The sequence below is a fragment of the Gorilla gorilla genome, chromosome 5 (assembly GCF_029281585.2).
Source record: "Gorilla gorilla gorilla isolate KB3781 chromosome 5, NHGRI_mGorGor1-v2.1_pri, whole genome shotgun sequence".
Lineage (NCBI taxonomy): Eukaryota > Metazoa > Chordata > Mammalia > Primates > Hominidae > Gorilla > Gorilla gorilla.
Window position 1 is genome coordinate 107,477,837 of NC_073229.2, and position 23,525 is coordinate 107,501,361.

The 23,525-nt window shown below is 38.7% G+C and overlaps 1 protein-coding gene across 1 annotated transcript in view; it reads right to left on the reverse strand.

Moving 5' to 3' along the window:
* ME1 (malic enzyme 1) overlaps positions 1 to 23,525 on the reverse strand; it is a 214,144-nt gene that overhangs the window by 126,643 nt on the left and 63,976 nt on the right. The window contains exons 4-5 of the mRNA XM_031012399.3: positions 8,755 to 8,830; positions 2,869 to 3,030 (exon numbers count right to left, since the gene is read on the reverse strand). Of these exons, the coding sequence (XP_030868259.1) occupies positions 2,869 to 3,030; positions 8,755 to 8,830 (238 nt within the window). The remainder of the gene's footprint in view (positions 1 to 2,868; positions 3,031 to 8,754; positions 8,831 to 23,525) is intronic.

Consider the following 23,525-nt stretch of genomic DNA (forward strand, 5'->3'; position numbering starts at 1 on the left):
GTAGGTACTCAATGTTGGTCTAATTCAATTAAATCTACCAAATGCAATTTGAGGAGTTTCAGAAAGGTCCCTCAAAGACCTCTGTCACTCTCAAAGTGACAAAGGTATTCTCCAGTGACCTGTCAAAGAGTTAAAGGTTCACCATTCACTTAATTTTCTGCCCTTAATATTCCTGAAAGTCGAATGGCAGTAAGCAAAATCTCTACAAATAATACACAGCATTTTAACAGTAGATTCATTTAGATAATCAGATTATTTTCTAATTATCAGCTTAAAAATTTTGAAATGTAGTATGAACCAGACATGTCTTAATAAAAAGAGAGAGAAAAAGCTAGATCTACAGCTGGGTAAAGTAAGAAATTTCGTGAAGGATAGGTGGATGCGTTCTGCAGGCTGAGGAAGTAAGATACTGGATAGAAATGTAATAACATAAAAGCAATAAATACCAAAACAGGAAAGAAACATACACTAAACAGAGATAATGTGGAAAATTCAAGACAACCATCAATTTGGCTATTTTAAGACCTACTTTCAAGAAATCAACTCTTTCATATAATACAATCTCTCTCATGAAATCAATTCTTTCATATAATACATATCTATCAATGCAAGTGTCCTAGTGTTACAGTTTCACTAGTGCACAGCTTTTTTTTAATGTCCACATTATACAAACAATCTCAATAAATGGCCAAGGTTTAAAACTGTTTAAAACTTCACTGTTATCCCAGTGAAGCAGGAGGATTGTTTGATACCAGGAGTTCAAAACCAGCCTGAGCAACATACATAGCAAGACCCCGTCTAAAAAAAAAAAAAAAAAAAAAAAAAGGTTAAAAAAAATTAGATTGGTGTGGTGGTGCACACCTGGAATCCCAGCTACTCGAAAGGCTGAGGCAGGAGGACCACTTGGGCTCAGGAGTTTAAGGCTGCAATAAGCTATGATAGTGCCACTGCACTACAGCCTGGGTGGCAGTGCAACATCCTATCTCTTACAAAAAAAAAAAAAAAAGCCAAATTCTAACATTTTTGCATGTCTGTTTTGTCGTTATATATTCCTCCTCATTTCTCCACAGGATTTTTAAGATATATTATATATTTTTGTGATTTTTAAAATTTGATTTCAATGTAAACAAAAAAGTAGCCAGCTGTGGTGGCATGTAACTGTAGTCCCAGCTACTTGGGAGGCTGAGGTGGGAGAATCACATGAGTATGGGAGATTGAAGCTGCAGTGAGCCATGATCATGACAGTGCACTCTAGCCTGGGCAACAGCAGTGAGACCCTGTCTTAAAGAAAATTAAAAAATAGGCCGGGTACGGTGGCTCACGCCGGTAATCCCAGCACTTTGGGAGGGCGAGGTGGACAGATCACAGGGTCAGGAGATTGAGACCATCCTGGCTAACACGGTGAAACCCCCTCTTTACTAAAAATACAAAAAATACACCGAGCATGGTGGCATGTGCCTGTACTCCCAGCTACTTGGGAGGCTGAGGCAGGAGAATCGCTTGAACCCGGGAGGCGGAGGTTGCAGTGAGCGGAGATCAGCCACTGTACTCCAGCCTGGGTGACAGAGCAAGACTCCGTCTCAAAAAAAAAAAATAATAATAATAAATAAACTATTTTATTTCAATACAACTTGTCACATAACAATTTTTAAAATATATTTTTAAAATAAAGAAGAAATATATTTATTTTATTTTAATTTAAATTTTTTAGAGCAGGATCTCACTCTGTAGCCCAGGTTGTAGTCCAATTGCGCGATCATGGCTCACTGCATCCTGAATCTCCTGAGTTCAACCAATCCTCCTACCTTGTAGCCTCCTGAGTAGCTAGGACTGTAGGTACACACCACCTCTCCTGGCTTAAAGAGGAAATGTTAATGTTCAATGTATACACACAATTTTAGGACAATTGTTTAAAGAGGCCAGCTTTGATAATTTCTAAGCCATTTCTATTGGTATTAGAAAAGAAAATGCCAGATAAGCAATGTATTTTTATTAAAATGTATCCTTTGATAAAGGTTAAGTGAGCATTCATGCATAGATCAAGTTAAACATTGTAACTTTCTATGTGTAGGTTAAAAACATAACTGTTTAAGTCACTATCTATATTTTTGCTCATGCAAAAATATATTTCACATTACTTACAGATCAAAAGTTATATCTTCAATTGTTTTAGAAGGAGACAAAGAAAACAAACATAATGCATGTATGTATTTGTGTCAAGGTCTTATTTGATGATATATCTGTTTGGGACCTAGGTCTGAAGTTTGTAAATAACTTTTTAAAAGTTCATCCTTAAGTGACTATTATCTTTCATTTCTATTTCAGAGAATTCTATGTTTAACTTCTAGTATCTAGTTAGCTAGTTAATCCTAAATATTATCAGTAAAGGATGAGCAAAAAAAAAAGTAGTACTTAACATCTGACTTTAAGATTCTAAAATATAAAGTAATGAATGAGAAAAGTTAAACTCCAAATGATCTACTTTGGGTTCAATATGGTTTTTAAAACAAGAATATTTCAGACTGATTAAATTTAATAAATCCCATGGTATTAGTTCCTATATAATAAAAAAATAATTTTTAAAACTATTGCCTTAAAGTAAAATATATACTCTATAGAATAATGGTGTAAATACATATCAAAGCAACATAAGGCACTAGGGAAGCAGATAAAAGATTAATCACGTTATTAAGATGGGAAAAGGAGAACAGGAGAAGTAATTTTCTTACAACAGTAAAGGGCAGATTTGGAGAAAGAGAACCAGACAAAAAAGAATGAATTTTATGAGTTCCTGGAATAAGTTCAAAATGCAAGAATTGATGCCATTTTTAAAGGTACATAGCTGCCTTATAGACGTAAATTATTTACCTCATTTTCGGTTCCCACATCCAGAATGACAGGCAGACATTCTTGAGGATTCATCCCTCCGCAAGCTGTATACAGAGCCAATTTACCCACAGGGATGCCCATTCCATTACAGCCAAGGTCTCCCAAGCCAAGAATACGCTCTCCATCAGTCACCACAATGGCCTGGAAGAAAAAGAAAAATTACCTATTAACAAGTTTTCACAAATCCTGAGACACAATTTCTGACTCTATTTCTGAAGTTACTACTAGTGAAATATTAAGCTGTTAAAAAACATAAATTGAATATTTATGAAAAAGATTTTATAAATTGTAATTGTGGAAGAATAGGGTGAAGAAATGAACTTGATTTATAAATATGCTTAATTAGGTTATTTTAAAAAGAAGGGCAAGTGTGCGCATAAAGATTCAAACATACCAAATAACTTAAGTTTTCAATCAAGAGGAGCAAGTGGGTAAAGTATAGGGAAATAAGAGCTCAGACTGGGAACCAAAAGAAACGTAGGGTGGTTTTGAGCAAGAGTGTCCTTAGTAAAGTACTGCATAGTTACTGAAGAGATTGAGGAGGTTATATCTCTGCCCTAAATGCTCTGATCTTCAGTTTATGCATCCTGGCACTATCCTCCTATTTTTACAACAATCTGACCCATTCTCCTTAACTCCTATAATCACTTGATATCTTTGAAACATGTCCAGTACAGTCTGCTACTTCTTACCTGAAAATTTTCCACTAGACTTAATGAATTTTGTCTCTCTCCTTCCTTCCTTCCTTCCTTCTTTTATCTTTCTTTTTTTTCCCTTTTTTCCGAGACGGAGTCTTGCTCTGTCGCCCAGGCTGGAGTGCAGTGGCACAATCTCAGCTCACTGCAACCTCTGCCTCCCGGGTTCAGGCAATTCTCCTGTCTCAGCCTCCCAAGTAGCTGGGATTACAGGCGCCCGCCACCACGCCCGGCTAATTTTTGTATTTTTAGTAAAGACAGGGTTTCACCATGTTAGCCAGGCTGGTATCAAACTCCTGACCTCGTGATCCTCCCGTCTCAGCCTTCCAAAGTGCTGGGATTACAGGCATGAGCCACCACTGTGCCCAGCCTGTTTAGTTTATTTCTAATTAACTTGAATATTTATGAAGCATATACTTTAATCATGTGGAGATTTTAATTCTATGTAATTTGATATCATTATTGAACATCTTTGTGATTCATGTCAGTTATATGAATTTAAACAAAACCAATCTTATGAAACACAATTTATTAAATAGTCTACAAACTGCTACACTCATCATATTCAGAGAAACGTGGGAATATGTCAGTTATTTGGCCTTGGGTGAATTTAAGCTTCTGTTTCTTTTTGGTAAATTGGGAGTAATAAAGGTACTTTTCAGAGTAGCTGTATAAAATTGGGAACCAGGTCTTTTTGCTTACCACCATACATCAGCACCTAGTACAGCATTTGGCACACAGTAAACAATCAATAAATATTAGTAAATTGAATAAAACTATGATTACATAAAATGAAATCATGATATATAAAGAACCTACCACAGTACCTGGTACATTACAAATTCTTAAAAATTTATAGCTATTATTACTATTATTTCACTGGAGCTAATTATAAAGTTATAGCATTTTAGATGTAAAGAGAAATCTACAGTATATTCCGTCTATTCCTCTTATTTTATAAATTAGTTAACTGAAAAATCAGAGAACTGAAATAATTTGCCTAAAGTTATTTACTTGGTTAATATCAAAGAACCAGAAACCCACATATGTTAATTCCTAGTACAGTGCTCTTTTCACCATACCACATTGCAGAATATATTTTAAAATATACTACTAAGATATTTTATTTAATTTCCTGTTCACCTATATTATTCAGCTCTTGAAAAATTGTCTTAAAAGCAAATACATTTGGGAGGTAGGTGAAAATCATTTTTGCATATTCAATACATTCGTCTTTGGAAGATTTTCCATGTCAAATAGCAGTGGATCAATATGTGATGCTCTTTTGGAGGAAGCAATCCGATACTACTGGGTTAACTTAGCCTTGATTTAAGGTAAAAAAGATAAATACTGCAGATAACTATAACTTTGTTTTTTAAATTAAATTAAGGCCAAATTTTCAAAGTCCTAATACTTCTAATGTGTATTTAACAGACAGTTTTATTTACTGCATTACCACAAATAGAGGTATTTTTACATATCGTTGATAATATATACTTTTATGAATGTGATCTTTACATAGGTAAAGTCCAGTTGGCCTGCCTATACTTACAAATATTTTTAATGATATGTTTTATAAGGAGAGTAATATTGTCATTTAGCTTAGTTAGCTTAGTCATTTAGCTTAGCTTAGTTATGACCTGAATAATAATTTATAAAATGCTTTCCAGATTTCATCAAAAGTGCTTAAACACAGAGAGTTGTTATTTGGTTTCAAAATTCTGAAAAAGGGATTTCAAGTGGCATACCTTTTCACTTTTTTTTGATAGCTCATCTATGTTAAACTAAATATATGTCTTGAACATTAAAAAAAAAAAAAAAGTGGGCCAATTGCAGTAGCTCACGCTTATAATCCCAGCACACTTTGGGAGGCCGAGATGGGCGGATCACCTGAGGTCAGGAGTTCGAGACCAGCCTGACCAACATGGCAAAACCCCGTTTCTACTAAAAACACAAAAATTAGCTGGGCGTGGTGGCGAGTAGCCTCCCAGCTACTTGGGAGGCTGAGGCAGAAGTATTGCTTGAACCTAGGAGGCAGAGGTTGCAGTGAGCAGAGATCGCACCACTGCATTCCAGCCTGGGCAACAAGGGCAAAACTCTGTCTCAAAAAAAAAAAAAAAAAAAAAAGCAGTGCATTCTTTCTTATTTCTTCATAACTTTTATTCCCTAAGTTCTTCTCTCAGAGCTATTATTTATATTATTTAATAATATACATATACATGAACATTTAGATATGTAGTAGTTTGAGAAGTTTTTAAAATATGTTTTGAGACATTCAATATTTATGCTTTATTACAAATGTACATTTATAGCATTAATTCATAAATACTTCCATATAAAAGTAGATTTTAACAGTAAAAGAATTCTCTCAAAGAAAAAAAGTTTTGTCACTTATGTAGTTTATCACTAAATTAATATTCTCTTGCTTTTTTTAACCTACTTTATCTCCTGCTTCAGAAAAATGAAGCAGTTGGATGTTTTCTGTACGATAATTAAGTCACAACTGCAGGATTAATATCAGTAAGACAACTACAGTTCTATCAGTGATGTCTGTTTTTCAGAAATTAAATCTTCACCCCACTATACAAATTATTATCTAGGCATTACCTGAATAGAAACTTCTGTATGAAATACGCAGATTTCTCCTGAACACACAAAGATACTCTCCATGTGTCCTGTCTTCATCCCTTCATTTAATTTCCCAAGGCCCATCCTCTTGTAGCCTACCTAAATGCAGAACCTTTGCATCTTTTCCTGCTTTCTTGAAACTATTCTAAAATCTGTTTCCAGTGAACCTTCTTCAAATATTACTTATATAATTTCCTTGTTAAATATGACATTCTATTTTTTCAAATCTAAATCTCTTTCTGAATTTCAAAACCTTTTACAATAATTTGATTACCCCTTAAACAATCTGAATTCCACTATATTCCAATATTAACACTCAGCTTTAGTCAGGCGAGTGAATTTCCTTATTGTCTAAAAACACCCCATTCTCTTACTGAACTTGATATCTACATTCACCTGTTCCCTTCTTAGAATAGTATGTTCTTCCCTTTCTAACTATCAAAGGTTGGATTTAAGTTCCAACTTTGCTAGAAAAGTTTTCTTAACTATTCCAGCCTTCTCTAAATAATATTCTCCTCAGAATGAATAAATAAGGCACCTATAATACCACACATTTTGATTATATTTTGCTTAATAATTGCCTTTATTTCATGCGTACTTTCAAGTATATAGTACAGACCATATAAGATACACTTATCTATCTTCAGCATTCTTTTACAATCAATAGCTGCCATTTACTAAGTACCTACTATGTGCCAGGCACTATGCTAAGATTTTTAAATAAAAGAGGGCATAGTTAGGGATAAGAACATCAGTAAAGGCCCAATATTAAGAGTCCAAAGGATAAAAGTAGCTTATGAATAAAGTTAAAGATGCAGAGATCAGTTAGTTGGAAGAACAAGAAACATGGTGTGATAGCTTACTGCCTAGCTGTTACGATTACAGGGATATTGGCTAGAACTCTCTACTGCAGAACTATTTCCTCTATTGACTTGTTAATTCTTGTTTGTTTGTTTTTTTTCTGAGACAGGGTCTCACTCTGTTGCCCAGGCTAGAGTGTAGTGGTGTGATCATAGTACATTGCAGAATTGAACTCCTGAGCTCAAGTGATCCTCCCACCTCAGCCTCCCAAGTAGCTGGGTGCATGCCAAGTAGCTGGGACTACAGGCATGCACCACCATTCCAGCTAATTTTAAAATTTTTTCTAGAAATGGAGTCTCACTATGTTGCCCAGGCTGGTCTCAAACTCCTGAGCTCAAGCAATCCTCCCACCCACCTCGGCCTCCCAAAGTGTTGGGATCACAGGCCTGAGCCACCACTTCTGGCCAACTTGTTGATTCCTTAAATTTTCTTTAGATTCCTGATTAAAAGTAAACATCCTTAGGTGATCAGACATTTATGCTTTATACAATTAAGATGTTTCTTAGGATAGTTTCTAAGACCAGAATCTGTGGATAACAATGGTCTTGCTGATAGCAGAAAAGGTGAGGAAGCAACTTAGGTGGAGAAAGCCAAACAAACAAACAAAAAAAAAAATTGAGGACACTGGAAATAATAAAAACCATTTTAATTTACAAGTTTTCCTAGCATGAGCCCTAGAGAACCAAATTAATCAATTATAGCCACAATGTCTCAAATAGGAAAGATCACCAAGGCATGGTGGTAGCTCACACCTATAGTTTCAATACTTTGGGAAGCTCAGGCAGGAGAACTGCGTGAGGTCAGGAGTTCAAGACCAGACTGAGCAACATAGTGGGACTTTGTCTCTAAAAAAATTAAAATAATTTTAAAAAGATCATTAACGGACTTACATTCAGAAGTTATAGCTGAAGTGCCTTTGTACCACCAAAAGGCATTGATTTATTCCATCCTGGTACTAAAAGATACCACAAAGTTGCTAGGCATTCAACAGAAAAGAAAGAGGGAACCAAAGGGAGAACAAACACTCCTCACCTCCCTTAGACAAGGAAGATGGCATAGCCCTGTGTCTAAGAAAGGGGACTCAGAGGCCAGCTCTGGGGCCTGCATGCAGTTCCCACCACTATCTTAAGCTACTTTGTAACCCATCTGTGCCTTTCTTTCCCCAATCAATTATTATTATTATAAGAGTTAATCCATGTAAAAAGTCTCATTCAGAACGCTACCAAATGTCAAGTACTATTATTACTTTTATTTTCATTAGCTCACTTACAGAGGTAAGTCAAATGAACTACTTAAAGTCATAATGATAAAAGAAATGAATTGACAGACTTTTTTTCTTGCCTACTTGGATTCCTCTTAGTGGATAATTAAACACAACAGATAGAATTTAAGGGTTTGCTTAAAGAAATTCAGATGCAATCACATATTCAACATTTATCATTACTTAGAATGGAGGTACTAAGAAATTAGATAGGAATAATAGGAAAACTTAGTATCTAAATGGCATCAGAATAAAATTAACCCACTATGTAAAAATCAAAGGGATATAAATTAGGTGATATTCACTAGAAAAGCTAATGAATGCTACCCATTATCATGAGAATTGTCAGTATATTTTAAACTGTTTTATGGGACAGAAAAAAGAAAAAATTTGCTATAGTGGAAAAACATGATAACTTACCTTGATGACATCTTCTGGCCATGCATTGAGAACTGAAGCAATATGCCCTCGATCGTGGATACTAATAAAGAGACCTCTGCAGAAAAAAAAAAAAAAAAAAAAAAAGGAGTAGTTTACATTTACTTCAGGCCTGTCAAACTACCATGAATATCTTAAAATTTTTTTCAAACAACAATTTAATTTATCTCAATTTTTATCAAACTGGTGGACATTATTTCCTTAAACAAATAAGGGGCAGGAATTCTTATAAGTAAGGCAGAAATTACTTGAAATAATATATTGACATCTACAATAAAGGGAGATTTGTTCTCTTAGATATTTTAAAATATTTTTAAATTAATAAACATTCACTATTTTTATGTACAGAGAATTTAGATACCATTATCAGTTCCACTCACAAATTCATTTAGAATCTGTCATGATATAATATATATAAAAGCACTTTGAAAAGCAACATGAAGCATCTGTAAACAGGTATTTCCAACGTATATGCCACCTAATCCATTTTCACCATGAAGATGAGAACATGTGTTAGAGATGGCTGAAGTGACTGACTAATGCTGAGTAGTTCTTTCATGTGGAGCTCACTTGATTTCTTTGATTTGTGATCTTAGTTGCCGTTTGCAACTCTGTTATTTACTCTGAAGTCTTTAACACTGCTTGCCCCTCCCATTTCCTACAAAATCTTAACAAGTAACTTCACAAATTAAAATAATAGAATTTAAAATATGTAAATGCCTTATCCTCATTTAAAAGTTTTGCTCTAGTATTGTTAAATGTAACTCACATACAGAGAACCACACACAGCTTAATGAATTGTTATAAGACAACCACCTTTCTACATAATATTCATTTAAACAGAATCTTGCCAGCTACCCAAAACCCATCCCAGGGTTTTCTCCCAAAGACTCTTCCCTTCTAAGTGTAACCACTATCCTCACTTTTATGGTCTCACATCCTTTATAGTTAATTTATTATTTTATCACCAAATCATAAACCTTCCATAGGCACTATTGTTTAATTTGTCTGGTAGAGTTTCCCTCAATATAGATTTGGCGAATTACATCCCTATGATATAGGTTAACATGTTAATCTTTCTTCTGTATTCTTGGAAAACTGGTAATTGAAAATTGAATCTAGAAGCATAATCAGATTCATGTTCAATTTTTTTGGACAAGACATTTCATGGGTTGATGTTATCAGAAGGCACACCATATTTGGTATTCCTTTTTGTGATGTTAGTAGCTTATTTTGCTAAATGTCTAAATTCATGAATTCATCTGGCATTACAAAATGGTGATATTCCAATTGTATCATTCATTATGTATTTACTGGAACACCCCTTTAAAGAGAAATTTCACCACATCTACTATTTGGGTATCCAAGGATACGGTTGATATAGAAAAAGGAAAAATGCTCGATTCTCTTTATCAGTTTTTAAATTAAAAAGCTGGTTAACTACATTTCTTCAGAGGTTTCCACTTAGTTCTTGTTGTTGTTGTGTGTATGTGTGTGTGGTTTTGTTGTTGGTTTTCTTTTTTTGATCAATTTGAACTCATGGATTTAAACATATTTGATGTGTTTCAATCCATTATAGTTATTTTCCTTATTGATATTCATATTATCTCATCTTGAGCAAGTGAAAGACTCTTCATGCTGTCCCCTGAGTCCTTTTGACATGTCTATACTAGTTTTGGATAGATTCCTTGCTCTGTTATGATCAAATGTTCCAAGTCTATTTTGAAAATGTTCTGCCCAGACCTAAAATGGCCATTTTTCTAATCTGTTTCCTTGAGCAGAAAGTGGTCAGGCAAAGGTCAGCTCTCAACTCTCATTTGACCTCTTGACTGTTTGACATTGTTGGTTTTCCCTTTTGTGAAACACTTTCTTTTCTAGCTGCTGAGATACCACATTTGCCTATGTTTCCTCCTAATCACTACCTGCTTCTTCTCAGGTTCCTTTGCTGCCTCCTCCTCCTCTCTGTCTTCTTAATGTTGAACTGTTTCAGGGCTCTATACTCCTCTCTTCTCCAGCTACACTCACTGATGTAACTTAAGCACTCTCATGGTTGGTTGTTTATTTTTGAAAGTGTCTCACTCTGTCACCCAGGTTGGAGTGCAGCGGCATAATCTTGGCTCACTGCAGCCCCTGCCTCCTGGGTTCAAGCGATTCTCCTGCCTCAGCCTCTCAGGTGGCTAGGATTACAGGCGCCTGCCACCACGCCTAGCTAATTTTTGTATTTTTAGTAGACATGAGATGGGGTTTCACCATGTTGGCCAGGCTGGTCTTGAACTCCTGACCTCAAGTGATCCGCCTGCCTCAGCTTCCCAAAGTGTTGGGATTATAGGTGTGAGCTACTGCACTTGGCCTCTCGTGGTTTTAAATATCATATTCATAGTAGTGACTCTCAAACTTCTATCATCACTCTAGACCTCTCCTTGAGCTCCAAACTGTAAATCTACCTACCTACTTAATTCTTTCTCATTATTCAATCTTCAGCTAAAATCTTGGCTCCTCAGACAGGCCTTCTCTGATAACAGTAGTCAGTACACCTCCACCCCAACATTTTTATCACCTTCACAATACTTAAAAATATCTGGAATTATTTATTTATGTATTCAAATGTTAACTGTCTGTGTCTTCCCTGGCATCATCACCCAGCGTACATGTACACACAAAGCAGCAAGGTGATTAAGTATAAAGAATCTCTATTTTGCTTACATTTGTAATCCTGATGCCTATAAGTGTGCTAGCAAGTAGTATGTATCCAACAATATGTGCTGACTTCAGAGCTGAAAAATAAGGCTTTTATAATCAAATATTATAAAGCACAGAAAACATGAAATAAATCCAGCCTAATACTGACTCATTAAGTAACCCAAAATTACGTCAGTGCTATAGGAAGATTACTGATGACTGTCTGACTCAACAAGAATATTAACTTACTAAGCTGACACTACATTATATCCTTTCATGGTTTTCTTGCTGTTTCATATGAATGTATTTTGTTTCTCAAAATTGATTATAAGTTCTTTATAAGGTATATACTTCTTTTGGATCCCTGTCATAGTCCAATGTGAGCCTATAAAATCAGCAGGATCTCAATAAATAATTATAAAATTAAAATATTTTTGGACTTTTTAAAGAAGGCACTTTTGTTGAATTATTAAGACATTCTTGGCAATATACTATTTTTTATTTGTATAAATTTAGGGGGTACCAGTGCAATTTTGTTACATGCATAGCTTGCACAGTGGTCAAGTCAAGGCTTTGGGGTATCCAGTAATATTTCTCAGGAACTTGTTAGTTAGCCAAGGTTTTCCAAGTAACACTGGTTTCAGGAAACACCATTTTTTTAAATAAGAGAGACAATGAATTACACCAAAATTAACACCAATTAAATGCCAATGTTTATTATATCTGAGTTCAGCTTCAGAAGAAGAGTCATTTGGCCACCTGTAATCTCTTGCACTGAGTAGAGATTCATTCATAGAAAGAATTATTACTTTTGAAGAGAGTTCAACAAATAAAGGACCTGTAACGTCCCACCAAAACCAAGCATTTCAGGAGGGCTATTTGAGTTATTTGCAATACTTCCTGAAATGTCTTCATAATTAGAAACCGAATGAGATATCCAAAAGTGTTTTGGCACAGAAGTGACTCATACTTTCTGGTACACAGTTGGATATAAAAACATTAATTTTCAAAATATACATATATACAGTTATAAAATAAAAAAGTTTAAATAAGAAAGGTATTTATCAATATTTTTTAATGAATGGAATTATAATGAATACCTTTTCACCATCCCTGTTATTCTTGATCAATTTAAAATGTTTAATTTTAGACATGCCAACTAAGAATACTCCTATTTTTGTTCTTGTTTCGTGTTAGAACTGAGACAATTTTAAAATATGGATGCTTTTTCATATATATAGTTCAAACTTTTCTCATAACATCTTCCTTCAAAACAGATTTGGGAGATGAGATACTATTCTTACTTCTTCATGTTATCTCAGATAATATCCCTAAAAGTTTATTTCGTATCAAGATAAAATTCACCTTTTTATAACATGCAACTTTCTACTGTAATCAAACTTGTATTTCATTTTGGAGATAAGTTTATGACCCTGATCCTGGATCAGTACAGGTAGTAGCCATTCTGAAATTTTCTTAATAACCCTCTGTTCCATTACAGAAGCCAATTTTACTATCTTTTGAAATAAGAAAAGTAAACCCCACATTTTTCACAAAATGTGAGTATGTATTAGTGAGCCCTGTGAGTTAAGCCAACGCTGAGTTATATACCAAAGGTCTGGATTGACAGAAAAAGAAGTACTAAAAAAAGCTAACTTCAAGTAAAATGTAGGTCTAAAGATCAGGAAATAGCTAGGATAAAGATGCAGATTTAGGATAGATATGCCTAGAGTTGCAAGAAATAGAAGAATTATTAAAGGGGAAAGAAGAGAAGGCCAAGGAAAAACATTACAAATTAGTACCCACAATAAAAGAATAAGGTGACTAAGAATGGCCTTTGAGAAGAAAATGATCTAACAGGTAAGACAACCAGTGTTTCTGAAGCCAAAGGAAGTCAAGGGGAAAAAATGTTAAGAAAGCATAGATCAATATGATCATTAAGTGCAGTAAATTCTTTGAATTCTTCTTTGAAGTACATTACATAAAATTGTTTTTTTCCTGAACTATGATTTAAATAGCCAACATGATGCCGCATCACTACCAAATGATGTAATGCATTTCCTACAAATAAAAATATTCTCCTACATAATCTTAACCAGAAAATTAATATTGACACATTATTACCATCTAATCCTCAGACATCATTCACATTTCACCAGTTATTCCAATATTGCCCTTCATAATAAAGAGTAGTTCAAAATGCTGTGCAATATTTAGTTGTCAGGTCTCTTTGGTCAATCTCATTTCCTCAGTCTTTCCTTGACTTTCACGACATTGATACTTATGAACAATTTAGTGTTTTTATAGAATGTCCCTCTATTTGAGTTTGCATACTGTTTGCTCATAATTAGACTGAGATTATACATCTTTTGCAGTAATATTACAGAAGTGATGCTGGCTTCTTCTCATTGTTTACTATCAGGTGGCACCATTGCCGACTGGTCCTATTAGTGATGATGTTCACATTTAACACTTGATTAAAGTGGTGTCCTCCAGGCTTCTTTACTGCAAAGTCATTCTTTTCTACCTTTGTATTTAACAAGTATTTTGTGAAAGGATTCTTCAAAACTCTGTAAGTATACTGTTTCTTCATCCAACTTTCAATTTATTCAGATCAGTATGGGCTCATAGTTTATTATCTTATTCAATAGGTTTTAATCTATTGCAAATATAATGTATCTGATGGCCAAATTGTCCCAGGTTTGCCAGAGGGAGGCCCTTCAAGCTGGCTTCTACGGCTTTTGAGATATCCCAATTGTGATGGTTAATACTGATTGTCAACTTGATGGGACTGAAGGATATAAAGTATTGATCCTGGGTGTGTCTGTGAGGGTGTTGCCAAGGAAGGTTAATATTTGAGTCGGTGGGCTGGGAAAGGTGGACCCACCCTTAATCTGGGTGGGCACAACCTAATCAGCTGCCAGTGTGGCTACAATATAAGCAGGCACAAAAATGTGAAAAGAGAGGCTTGCCTAGCCTCCCAGCCTACATCTTTCTCCCATGCTGGATGCTTCCTGCCCTCGAACATCGAACTCCAAGTTCTTCAGCTTTGGAACTCGGACTGGCTCTCCTTGCTCCTCAGCCTGCAGGTGGCCTATTGTGAGACCTTGTGATCATGTTAGTTAGTACTTAATAAACTCCCCTCTCTCTCTCTCTCTCTCTATATATATATATATATATATTTCATTAGTTCTGTCTCTCTAGAGAACCCAGACTAATTCAGATTTAGTTTTGTCCCTCTAGAGAATCCTGACTAATACAGATTTAGTTCTGTCCCTCTAGAGAACCCTGACTAATACAGATTTAGTTCTGTCCCTCTAGAGAACCCTGACTAATACAGATTTTGGTACAAGGAGTGGTTCTAGTGGAAAAGAATATTAAGGATGGAGTTCTTTCATTGGTTTTGGGGTTTTGGGAGTTGGCTGCCTAATATGATTAGACCACAAAATGCTAAGGACTCTACTTCTAATAGCATGGAAAACACTCATAGTCCTTGGCGTGAACTGTTTACAGAGTTATGCAAAATATATGCATTTGACACTCCTGATTCATCACTCATGAGAGGCAAGGAGTTTAGTGACTCTATACCTAATACCTTTGAGCCTATGTGGTGAACAAACGACCATAATAAAGCTGGTTGGTTGCTCCTAAGTTCAGTGGACAAAGTTATGAAAGAAAATGATGAACTCAGAGATTGTATCTCCTGGCTTCAGAAGCATATACTGAGCCTCAAATCTGCTAAGATTGCTCAGAGTGAGAGTCTTATCTCCTGTAGAGAAAGAGCTGAAATTTTGGAAAAACAGACACAAGCTCTTATTGTGCAAGTGGCTGACCTGCAACGAAAGGTGCATGCACAGCCTTGCCAGGTGTCTACTGTTAAAGTGAGGGCATCGATTGGAAAAGAATGGGACCATGCAACTTGGAATGGGGATGTGTGGGAGAACCCCAATGAAACTGGGGACACTGAGTTTGTAAACTGTGATGAACTCTTTTTGCCAGAAGGAACAGCTTCCCCATCTCCAGTAGTGGCAACGTCCCCTCCTGGACCCATGCTGCCATCAGCCTTTCCACCTTTGTCTGAGGAGATAAACCCTGCGCTACCTGAGGCAACAGTGATGGCCTCCCCTGAGGCAGTTGCCAGGCAAGATAATGGTTTTTTTTTCTTTTTTCTTTTTATATTCTCCAATTTAAACTTTTAATTAAAAAGTAAACTTTAATGTTGAAAATGCAAACTTGGGGAAGACAGAAAAGATCACACACAAGGCTGTCACTTCTCACTTGGAAGGTTGCACAGCGGCCAGGCAGAGGCGCTCCTCACTTCCCAGATGGTAGGCAGCTGGGCAGAGGGGCACATCACTTCCCAGATGGGGCGGCTGGGCAGAGGCGCTCCTCACATCCCAGACAGGGCAGGGGCCGGGCAGAGGCACTCCTCACTTCCCAGACAGGGCGGTCGGGCAGAGGCACTCTTCACATCCCAGACGATGTGGGAGCTGGGCAGAGGCGCTCAAGATAACGTTGATTCCCCTCAGGAGCCACCCCCAACACCTCTGTTTGCTTCTAGACCTATAACTAGACAAAAGTCCCGGCAGGCCCCTAGAGGTGAGGTTGAAAGTGTGACCCATGAGGAGGTGCGTTATGCTTGAAAAGAACTGCTTGAGTTTTCCCATTTATATCAGCAGAAATCTGGAGAACAGGCATGGGAGTGGATATTAAGGGTGTGGGATAATGGTGGAAGGAAAATAGAGTTATATCAGGCTGAATTTATTGATTTGGGGCCATTAAATAGGAACTCTGCATTTAATGTTGCAGCTCAGGGGGTTACAAAAAGTTCTAATAGTTTATTTACTTGGTTAGCTGAAATATGGATTAAAAGATTGCCCACTGTGAGTGAGCTGGAAATGCCTGATCTGCCTTGGTTTAATGTAGAGGAAGGGATCCAAAGGCTTAGGGAGATTGGGGTGGTGGAATGGATTAGTCACTTTAGGCTGACTCATCCCAGTAGGGTGGGTCCAGAAGATATACCCTTGACCAATGTCTTGCAAAGCAGATTCGTGAGGGTAGCACCTACATCTTTGAAAAGCCTTGCACTTGCTCTCCTCTGCATGTCAGATGTAACATGGGAACTACAGTCACTCAACTACAAAATTTAAATACAATGGGAATAATTGGATCCTGAGGTGGCAGGGGCCAAGTGGCCACACTCAACCTTCAAACGCAAGGTGGGTGGAGCTACCGTAATAGAGAGCAGAGGCAATGCAGCAATCAGAATAGTCTGACTTATGCAGAGCTAGAAGTGAAATTGATAGGAAACCTACTGCGTTCCTACTTAATCTACACAATCTGAAACTTTCTAGGTCGAATGGACAAAAGACTAATTTGAATTATAAAAATAGAGAATCATGACCCCTCAATCAATTTCCAGACTTGAGCCAGTTTACAAACCCACAATCCCTTGAATGAAAGGGAGGCCAGATCCCCTGGAGGAAGGACCCCAGTACATTACCGACAATTTATGCAGTGAATCTTTCTCCCACCCTTCCCCAAGGAGACCTCTGGCCTTTTACCAGGGTAACTGTGCACTGGGGAAAGGGAAATGATCAGACATTTTGGGGACTACTGGACAATGGCTCTGAGCTGACGTTGATTCCAGGGGATCCCAAACATTATTGTGGTCCTCCAGTTAAAGTAGGGGCTTATGGAGGTCAGGTAATTAATGGAGTTTTAGCTCAGGTCCAACTTACAGTGAGTCCCTGGACTCATCCTATGGTCATTTCCCCAGTGCCAGAAATGCATAATTGGCATAGACATACTTAGCAGCTGGCAGAACCCCCACATTGGCTCCCTGACTGCTAGGGTGAGGGCTATTATGGTAGGAAAGTCCAAATGGAAACCATTAGAGCTGCCTCTACCTAAATAGTAAATCAAAAACTATATCGCATCGCTGGAGGGATTGCAGAGATTAGTGCCACCATCAAGGACTTGAAAGATGCAGGGGTGGTGTTTCCTACCACATCCCCGTTCAACTCTTCCATTTGTCCTGTGCAGAAGACAGACAGATCATAGAGAATGACAGTAGATTATTGTAAGCTTAACCAAGTGGTGACTCCAATTGCAGCTGCTGTACCTGTACCAGATGTGGTTTCATTGCTTGAGCAAATTAACACATCTCCTGGTTCCTGGTATGCAGCCATTGACTTGGCAAATGCCTTTTTCTCCATTGCTGTCCATAAGGCCCACCAGAAGAAATTTGCCTTCAGCTAGCAAGGCCAGCAATATGCCTTTACTGTTCTACCTCAGGGGTTATCAACTCTCCAGCTTTGTATCATAATCTTATTCAGAGAGACCTTGATCACTTTTCGCTTCTGCAAGATATGACACTGGTCCATTACATTGATGACATTATGCTGATTGCATCCAGTGAGTAAGAAGTAGCAAACACACCGAATGTATTGGTGAGACATTTGCATGCCAGAGGATGGGAAATAAATCCAACTAAAATTCAGTGATTTTCTACCTCAGTAAAATTTCTAGCGGTCCAGTGGTGTGGGGACTGTCAAGATATTCCTTCTAAGGTAAAGGATAAGTTGCTGCATTTGGCCCCCCCTACAACCAAGAAAAAGGCACAATGCCTAGTAGGCTGATTTGATTTGACAGGCAACACATTCCTCATTTGGGTGTATTACTCCAGCCCATTTATCGAGTGACCTGAAAGGCTGCCAGTTTTGAGTGGGGTCCAAAACAGGAAAAGGCTCTGCAACAGGTCCAGGCTGCTCTGCCAGCTCCTCTGCCACTTGGGCCATATGACCCAGCAGACCCAATGGTGCTTGATGTGTCAGTGGCAGATAGGGATGCTGTTTGGAGCCTTTGGCAAGCCACCATAGGTGAATCACAGTGGTGGCCTCTAGAGTTTTAGGGCAAGGCCCTGCCATCTTCTGCAGATAAATAAGCTCCTTTTGAGAGACAGCTCCTGGCCTGTTACTGGGCTTTGGTGGAAACTGAACATTTGACTATGGGTTATCAAGTCTCCATGTGACCTGAACTGCTTATCATGAACTGGGTGCTTTCTGACCCATGTAGCCATAAAGTGGGCCATGCACAGCAGCATTCCATCATCAAATGGAAGCGGTATATAGGTGACTGGGCTCAAACAGGTCCTGAAGGCACAAGTAAGTTACATGAGGAAGTGGCTCACGTGTCCATGGTCTCCACTCCTGCCACCCTGACTTCTCTTCCCCAGCCTGCACCGATGGCCTCATGGGGAGTTCCCTATGATCAGTTGACAAAGGAAGAGAAGGGGCTGGTTCACAGATGGTTCTGCACAATATGCAGATAACACCCGAAAGTGGACAGCTACAGCACTACAGCCCCTTTTTAGGACATCCCTGAAGGACAGCAGTGAAGGGAAATCTTCTCAGTGGGCAGAACCTCAAGGAGTGCAACTGGTTGTGCACTTTGCATCAAAGGAAACATGGTCAGATGTGCCATTATACACGGATTCATGGGCTGTAGATTTGGCTGGATGGTCAGGGACTTACTTGGAAGAAGCATGATTGGAAAATTGGTGACAAAGAAATTTGGGGAAGAGGTATGTGGATCGACCTCTCCGGTCAACAACTGTGAAGATATTTGTATCCCATGTGAGTGCTCACTAACGGGTGATCTCAGCAGAAGAGGATTTTAATAATCAAGTGACAGGACATGACCCGTTCTGTGGACACCACTCAGCCTCTTTCCCCAGCCACCCCTGTCATCACCCAATGGGCCCATGAACAAAGTACCCATGGTGGCAGGGGTGGAGGTTACGTATGGGCTCAGCAACATGGACTTCCGCTCACCAAGGCTGACCTGGCTATGGCTACTGCTAAGCGCCCAATTTGCCAGCAGCAGAGACCTACACTGAGCCCTCGATATGGTGCCATTCTTTGGGGTGATCAGCCAGCTACCTAGTGGCAGGTTGATTATATTGGACCTCTTCCATCATGTAAAGGACAGAGGTTTGTCCTCACTGGAATAGACCCTTACTCTGGATATGAGTTTGCCTATCCTGCATGCAATGCTTCTGCCAAGACTACCATCTGTGGACTCACAGAATGCCTTATGCATCATCATGGTATTACACACAGCATTGCCTCTAACAAAGGCACTCACTTTATGGCTAAAGAAGTGTGGCAGTCGGCTCATGCTCATGGAATTCACTGGTCTTACCATGTTTCCTATCATCCTGAAGCAGCTGGATTGATAGAATGGTGAAACGGCCTTTTGAAGTCACAGTTACAATGCCAACTAGGTGACAATACTTTGCAGTGCTGAGGCAAAGTTCTCCAGAAGGCCACGGATGCTCTGAATCAGCATCCAATATATGGCACTGTCTCACCCACAGCCAGGATTAACCAGTCCAGGAATCAAGGGGTGGAAGTGGCACCACTCACCATCATCCCTAGTGATCCACTAGAAAATTTTTGCTTCCTGTTCCCACAAGATTACATTCTGCTGGCCTAGAGGTCTTAGTTCCAGAGGGAGGAACGCTGCCACCAGGAGACACAACAACGATTCCATTAAACTGGAAGTTAAGATTGCCACCTAGATACTTTGGGCTCCTCATACCTTTAAGTCAACAGGCTAAGAATGGAGTAACAGTGTTCGCTGGGATGATTGACCTGGACTATCAAGATGAAATCAGTTTACTACTCCACAGTGGAGGTAAGGAAGAGTATTCATGGAATACAAGAGATCCATTAGGGCTTCTCTTAGTATTACCATGCCCTGTGACTAAGGTCAATGAGAAACTACAACAGCCCAATCCAGGCAGGATTACACATGACCTAGACCCTTCAGGAATGGAGGTTTGGGTCACTCCACCAGGAAAAAAACTACAACCTGCTGAGGTGTTTGCTGAAGGCAAAGGGAATACAGAATGGGTAGTAGAAGGTAGTCATCAATACCAACTACAACCACGTGACCAGTTGCAGAAAGGAGGACTGTAATTGTCACGGGTATTTCCTCCTTCTTTTGTTAAAAACATGTTTGTGTATTGATACACTTGTACTAAGAAAATATCTTCATTTTATTTCCTTCCTCCTTTATCATGTGACATAAGATTTATTAACTGCACATCAGCATTTAAGTATTGTTAACTTTATGTAACAGTATTTGGGTTGGGGATTGGTGCATTTCTAGTTGTAGGAAGGATAGTTGTATTATGTTAAGCATAATTATGACCTTATTATTGTCTTTATTTGAAGATGATGTATGATCTCAGGAGATGCATATGGGTTCCAGTTGACAAGGGGTGGACTTGTGATGATTAATACTGAGTGTCAACTTGATAGGATTGAAAGATACATAGCATTGATCCTGGGTGTGTCTGTGAGGGTGTTGCCAAAGGAGATTAACATTTGAGTCAGTGGGCTGGGAAAGGCATACCCACCCTTAATCTTGGTGGGCACCATCTAATCAGCTGCCAGCATGGCTAGAATATAAGCAGGCAGAAAAATGTGAAAAGAGAGACTGGCCTAGCCTCCCCTACCCTACATCTTTCTGCTGTGCTGGATACTTCCTGCCCTAAACATTGAACTCCAAGTTCTTCAGCTTTGGAACTCAGACTGGCTCTCCTTGCTCCTCAGCCTGCAGACAGCCTATTGTAGGACCTTGTAATTGTGTGAGTTAATACTTAATAAACTCCCCTATATATATATTCCATTAGTTCTGTCCCTCTAGAGAACCCTGACTAATACACTGATCATTTTTCAAGTACATTCTTACTTTTTGGTACATATCCCAAACTCATCTTTTACTTACTCTGGCACAGCCCTGGAGTCAGCAATTTTTCTAAGCAGTTCTGGTTCCTTTTGGTAGAGAATGCTATTTAGATGTGAGTGTTCCATGTGCTCACTGATCCAGGTGTGTTGCTGCTTCCAGGCCAACCCAACGGACAGAGCTAGAGACTATATATAGGTACATATACACTTCATGCATATGTATGTGAATATGTGGGTATATACATATCTATCTATCTATCTATCATCTATCTATCTATCTATTGAAAACATAAATTTGCAGCAATACTTCCAACAGGGTTCATTCTTGTTGTCTCCCTTCAGTTTTCACTTTTTCTTATAGTGAGAAACCTAGCTTCCATTATGTTTAATACTAATTTGATCAGTCCTCCTGAATGAAACCAACTGCCTCCCCTCCCCAAGTTGATGCCCCACTCACCTCACTCAGACACCAATCTCTGAAGTAAGTAGCTCTCCTACCTGGAAGTCCTCCTCGTCCCACTGGGGCTCTGTCACCTGGCACTGGACTGCCCTCCTACACAGATTCTCCTCTCACCTCACTTGTCCTCACACCCTGAGGCAGGCCACCAACCTATGTGGGTGTTCTTTTTTTTGAAACAAAGTATCGCTCTTGTTGCCCAGGCTGGAGTGCAGTGGCGCGATGTTGGCTCACTGCAACCTCCACCTCCCGGGTTCAACCAATTCTCCTGCCTCAGCCTCCTGAGTAGCTGGGATTATAGGCTTCTGCCACCATGCCCAGCTAATTTTTTGTATTTTTAGTAGAGATAGGGTTTCACCCTGTTGGCCAGGCTGGTCTTGAACTCCTGAGCTCAGGTGATCCACCTGCCTCGGCCTCCCAAAGTGCTGGGATTACAGGCATGAGCCACTGTGCCTGGCCCTATGTGGGTGTTCTTAACCCTGCCCAGTCTTCAACATTTCATGCAGGGTTCCCAGCCCTTTCAATGAGAAAATGAAAGAGCATGATGCAGAGAGAGGTGCAGCTTGACTGTTGCTGTTATCTCCAAGGAACACAGAAAAACTAGTGTAAGGTATACAAAAACAAGCTATAATTATTTACTGTTGGCTGGGTGCAGTGGCATGTGCCTGTAAGCCCAGCACTTTAGGAGGGCAAAATGGGAGGATCACTTGAGGCCAGGAGTTCCTTACTAGCTATACTTAGATTCTTCACAAGAGCTACTTCATATTTCCCCTGTCCCTCACTCCCACCCCTCTATACTCTCAATAGATTAGTACACTTTCATTTGCTCCAAAGATAAACAGAGATTCAGCTTCTAGCTATCTACCTATAAACTTCCTTCCATCTGTATCCCAATTATTTCCTTCATTACAGTATTAGTAAATAAGGGTCAGTGTCTCTGTCCTCCAGTCCAGTTTACCCTGACACTGTCAGTCTCTGGCTACTCCTCAGTCTTCATAGTCTCTTTGTTTCTGCTTACCCCTTAAATGCTGGCATTCTCCAGGCTCCAATGTTCAACTCTTCTCTTTTTTACTCTAATGAACAGTGAACGCCTAGGGAATCCTTGCTGTGCTCCAATCCTTGGACTCATTTTCAAAGTCCACTTTGTCTCAGCTTCTGCTACATCAGATAATTTGGCTTCATCTCCCACTAAGGTTCCCACCCTGTTCTTGGCATTTGATCAACTAAGCCTGAGAACTATCTGGTTTCCAACTCTGAGTGATGTTTTAAGGATTCATTTAGGCATCTGTCCAATACCTCCAGCTCCTTTTCACTGCTAGGCCAGCTCCTAATTGCTTACCAGAGGCAGTTCAAGTGTCAGCTCCTCTTGGAAATATTTCCTGACCCACATTCTCAATCTGAGTTTGGAATCCCTCAGAAATCCCATAGAACCCTGCTATCTTTCTCTACTGTGATGCTTATCATATTGTCATATAATTTTTCACTTTCTTATATGTCTGTCCTACTAGATTACCAACTCTTGAAGTCAGGAATTTTGTGTGAAGAAGGAATTTGCCTTCAAAAAAGAAGGAAACCAGGAGAAACAGAAAGGATAAAGGTAAGAAGAAAGAAAGATAGTTCAGATCGGACTGGGGCTCTAGCTGGCTGAAAAGTGGGTGAAACACTATGGCAAAAATCCTAGGATGAAGAACACTGAGGAGCTATACGATCAATACAAGAGGACTATCCAGTTATTGCTGTATACCTCTCTTGCCACTTCTGTGACCAAATTACCAATGCATTGCATTGATAGTTCAGAACTAAATAGCACACATAGATGGTTGCAGTTTCCAGAAATCAAAAGACTTCCACTGAAGTCT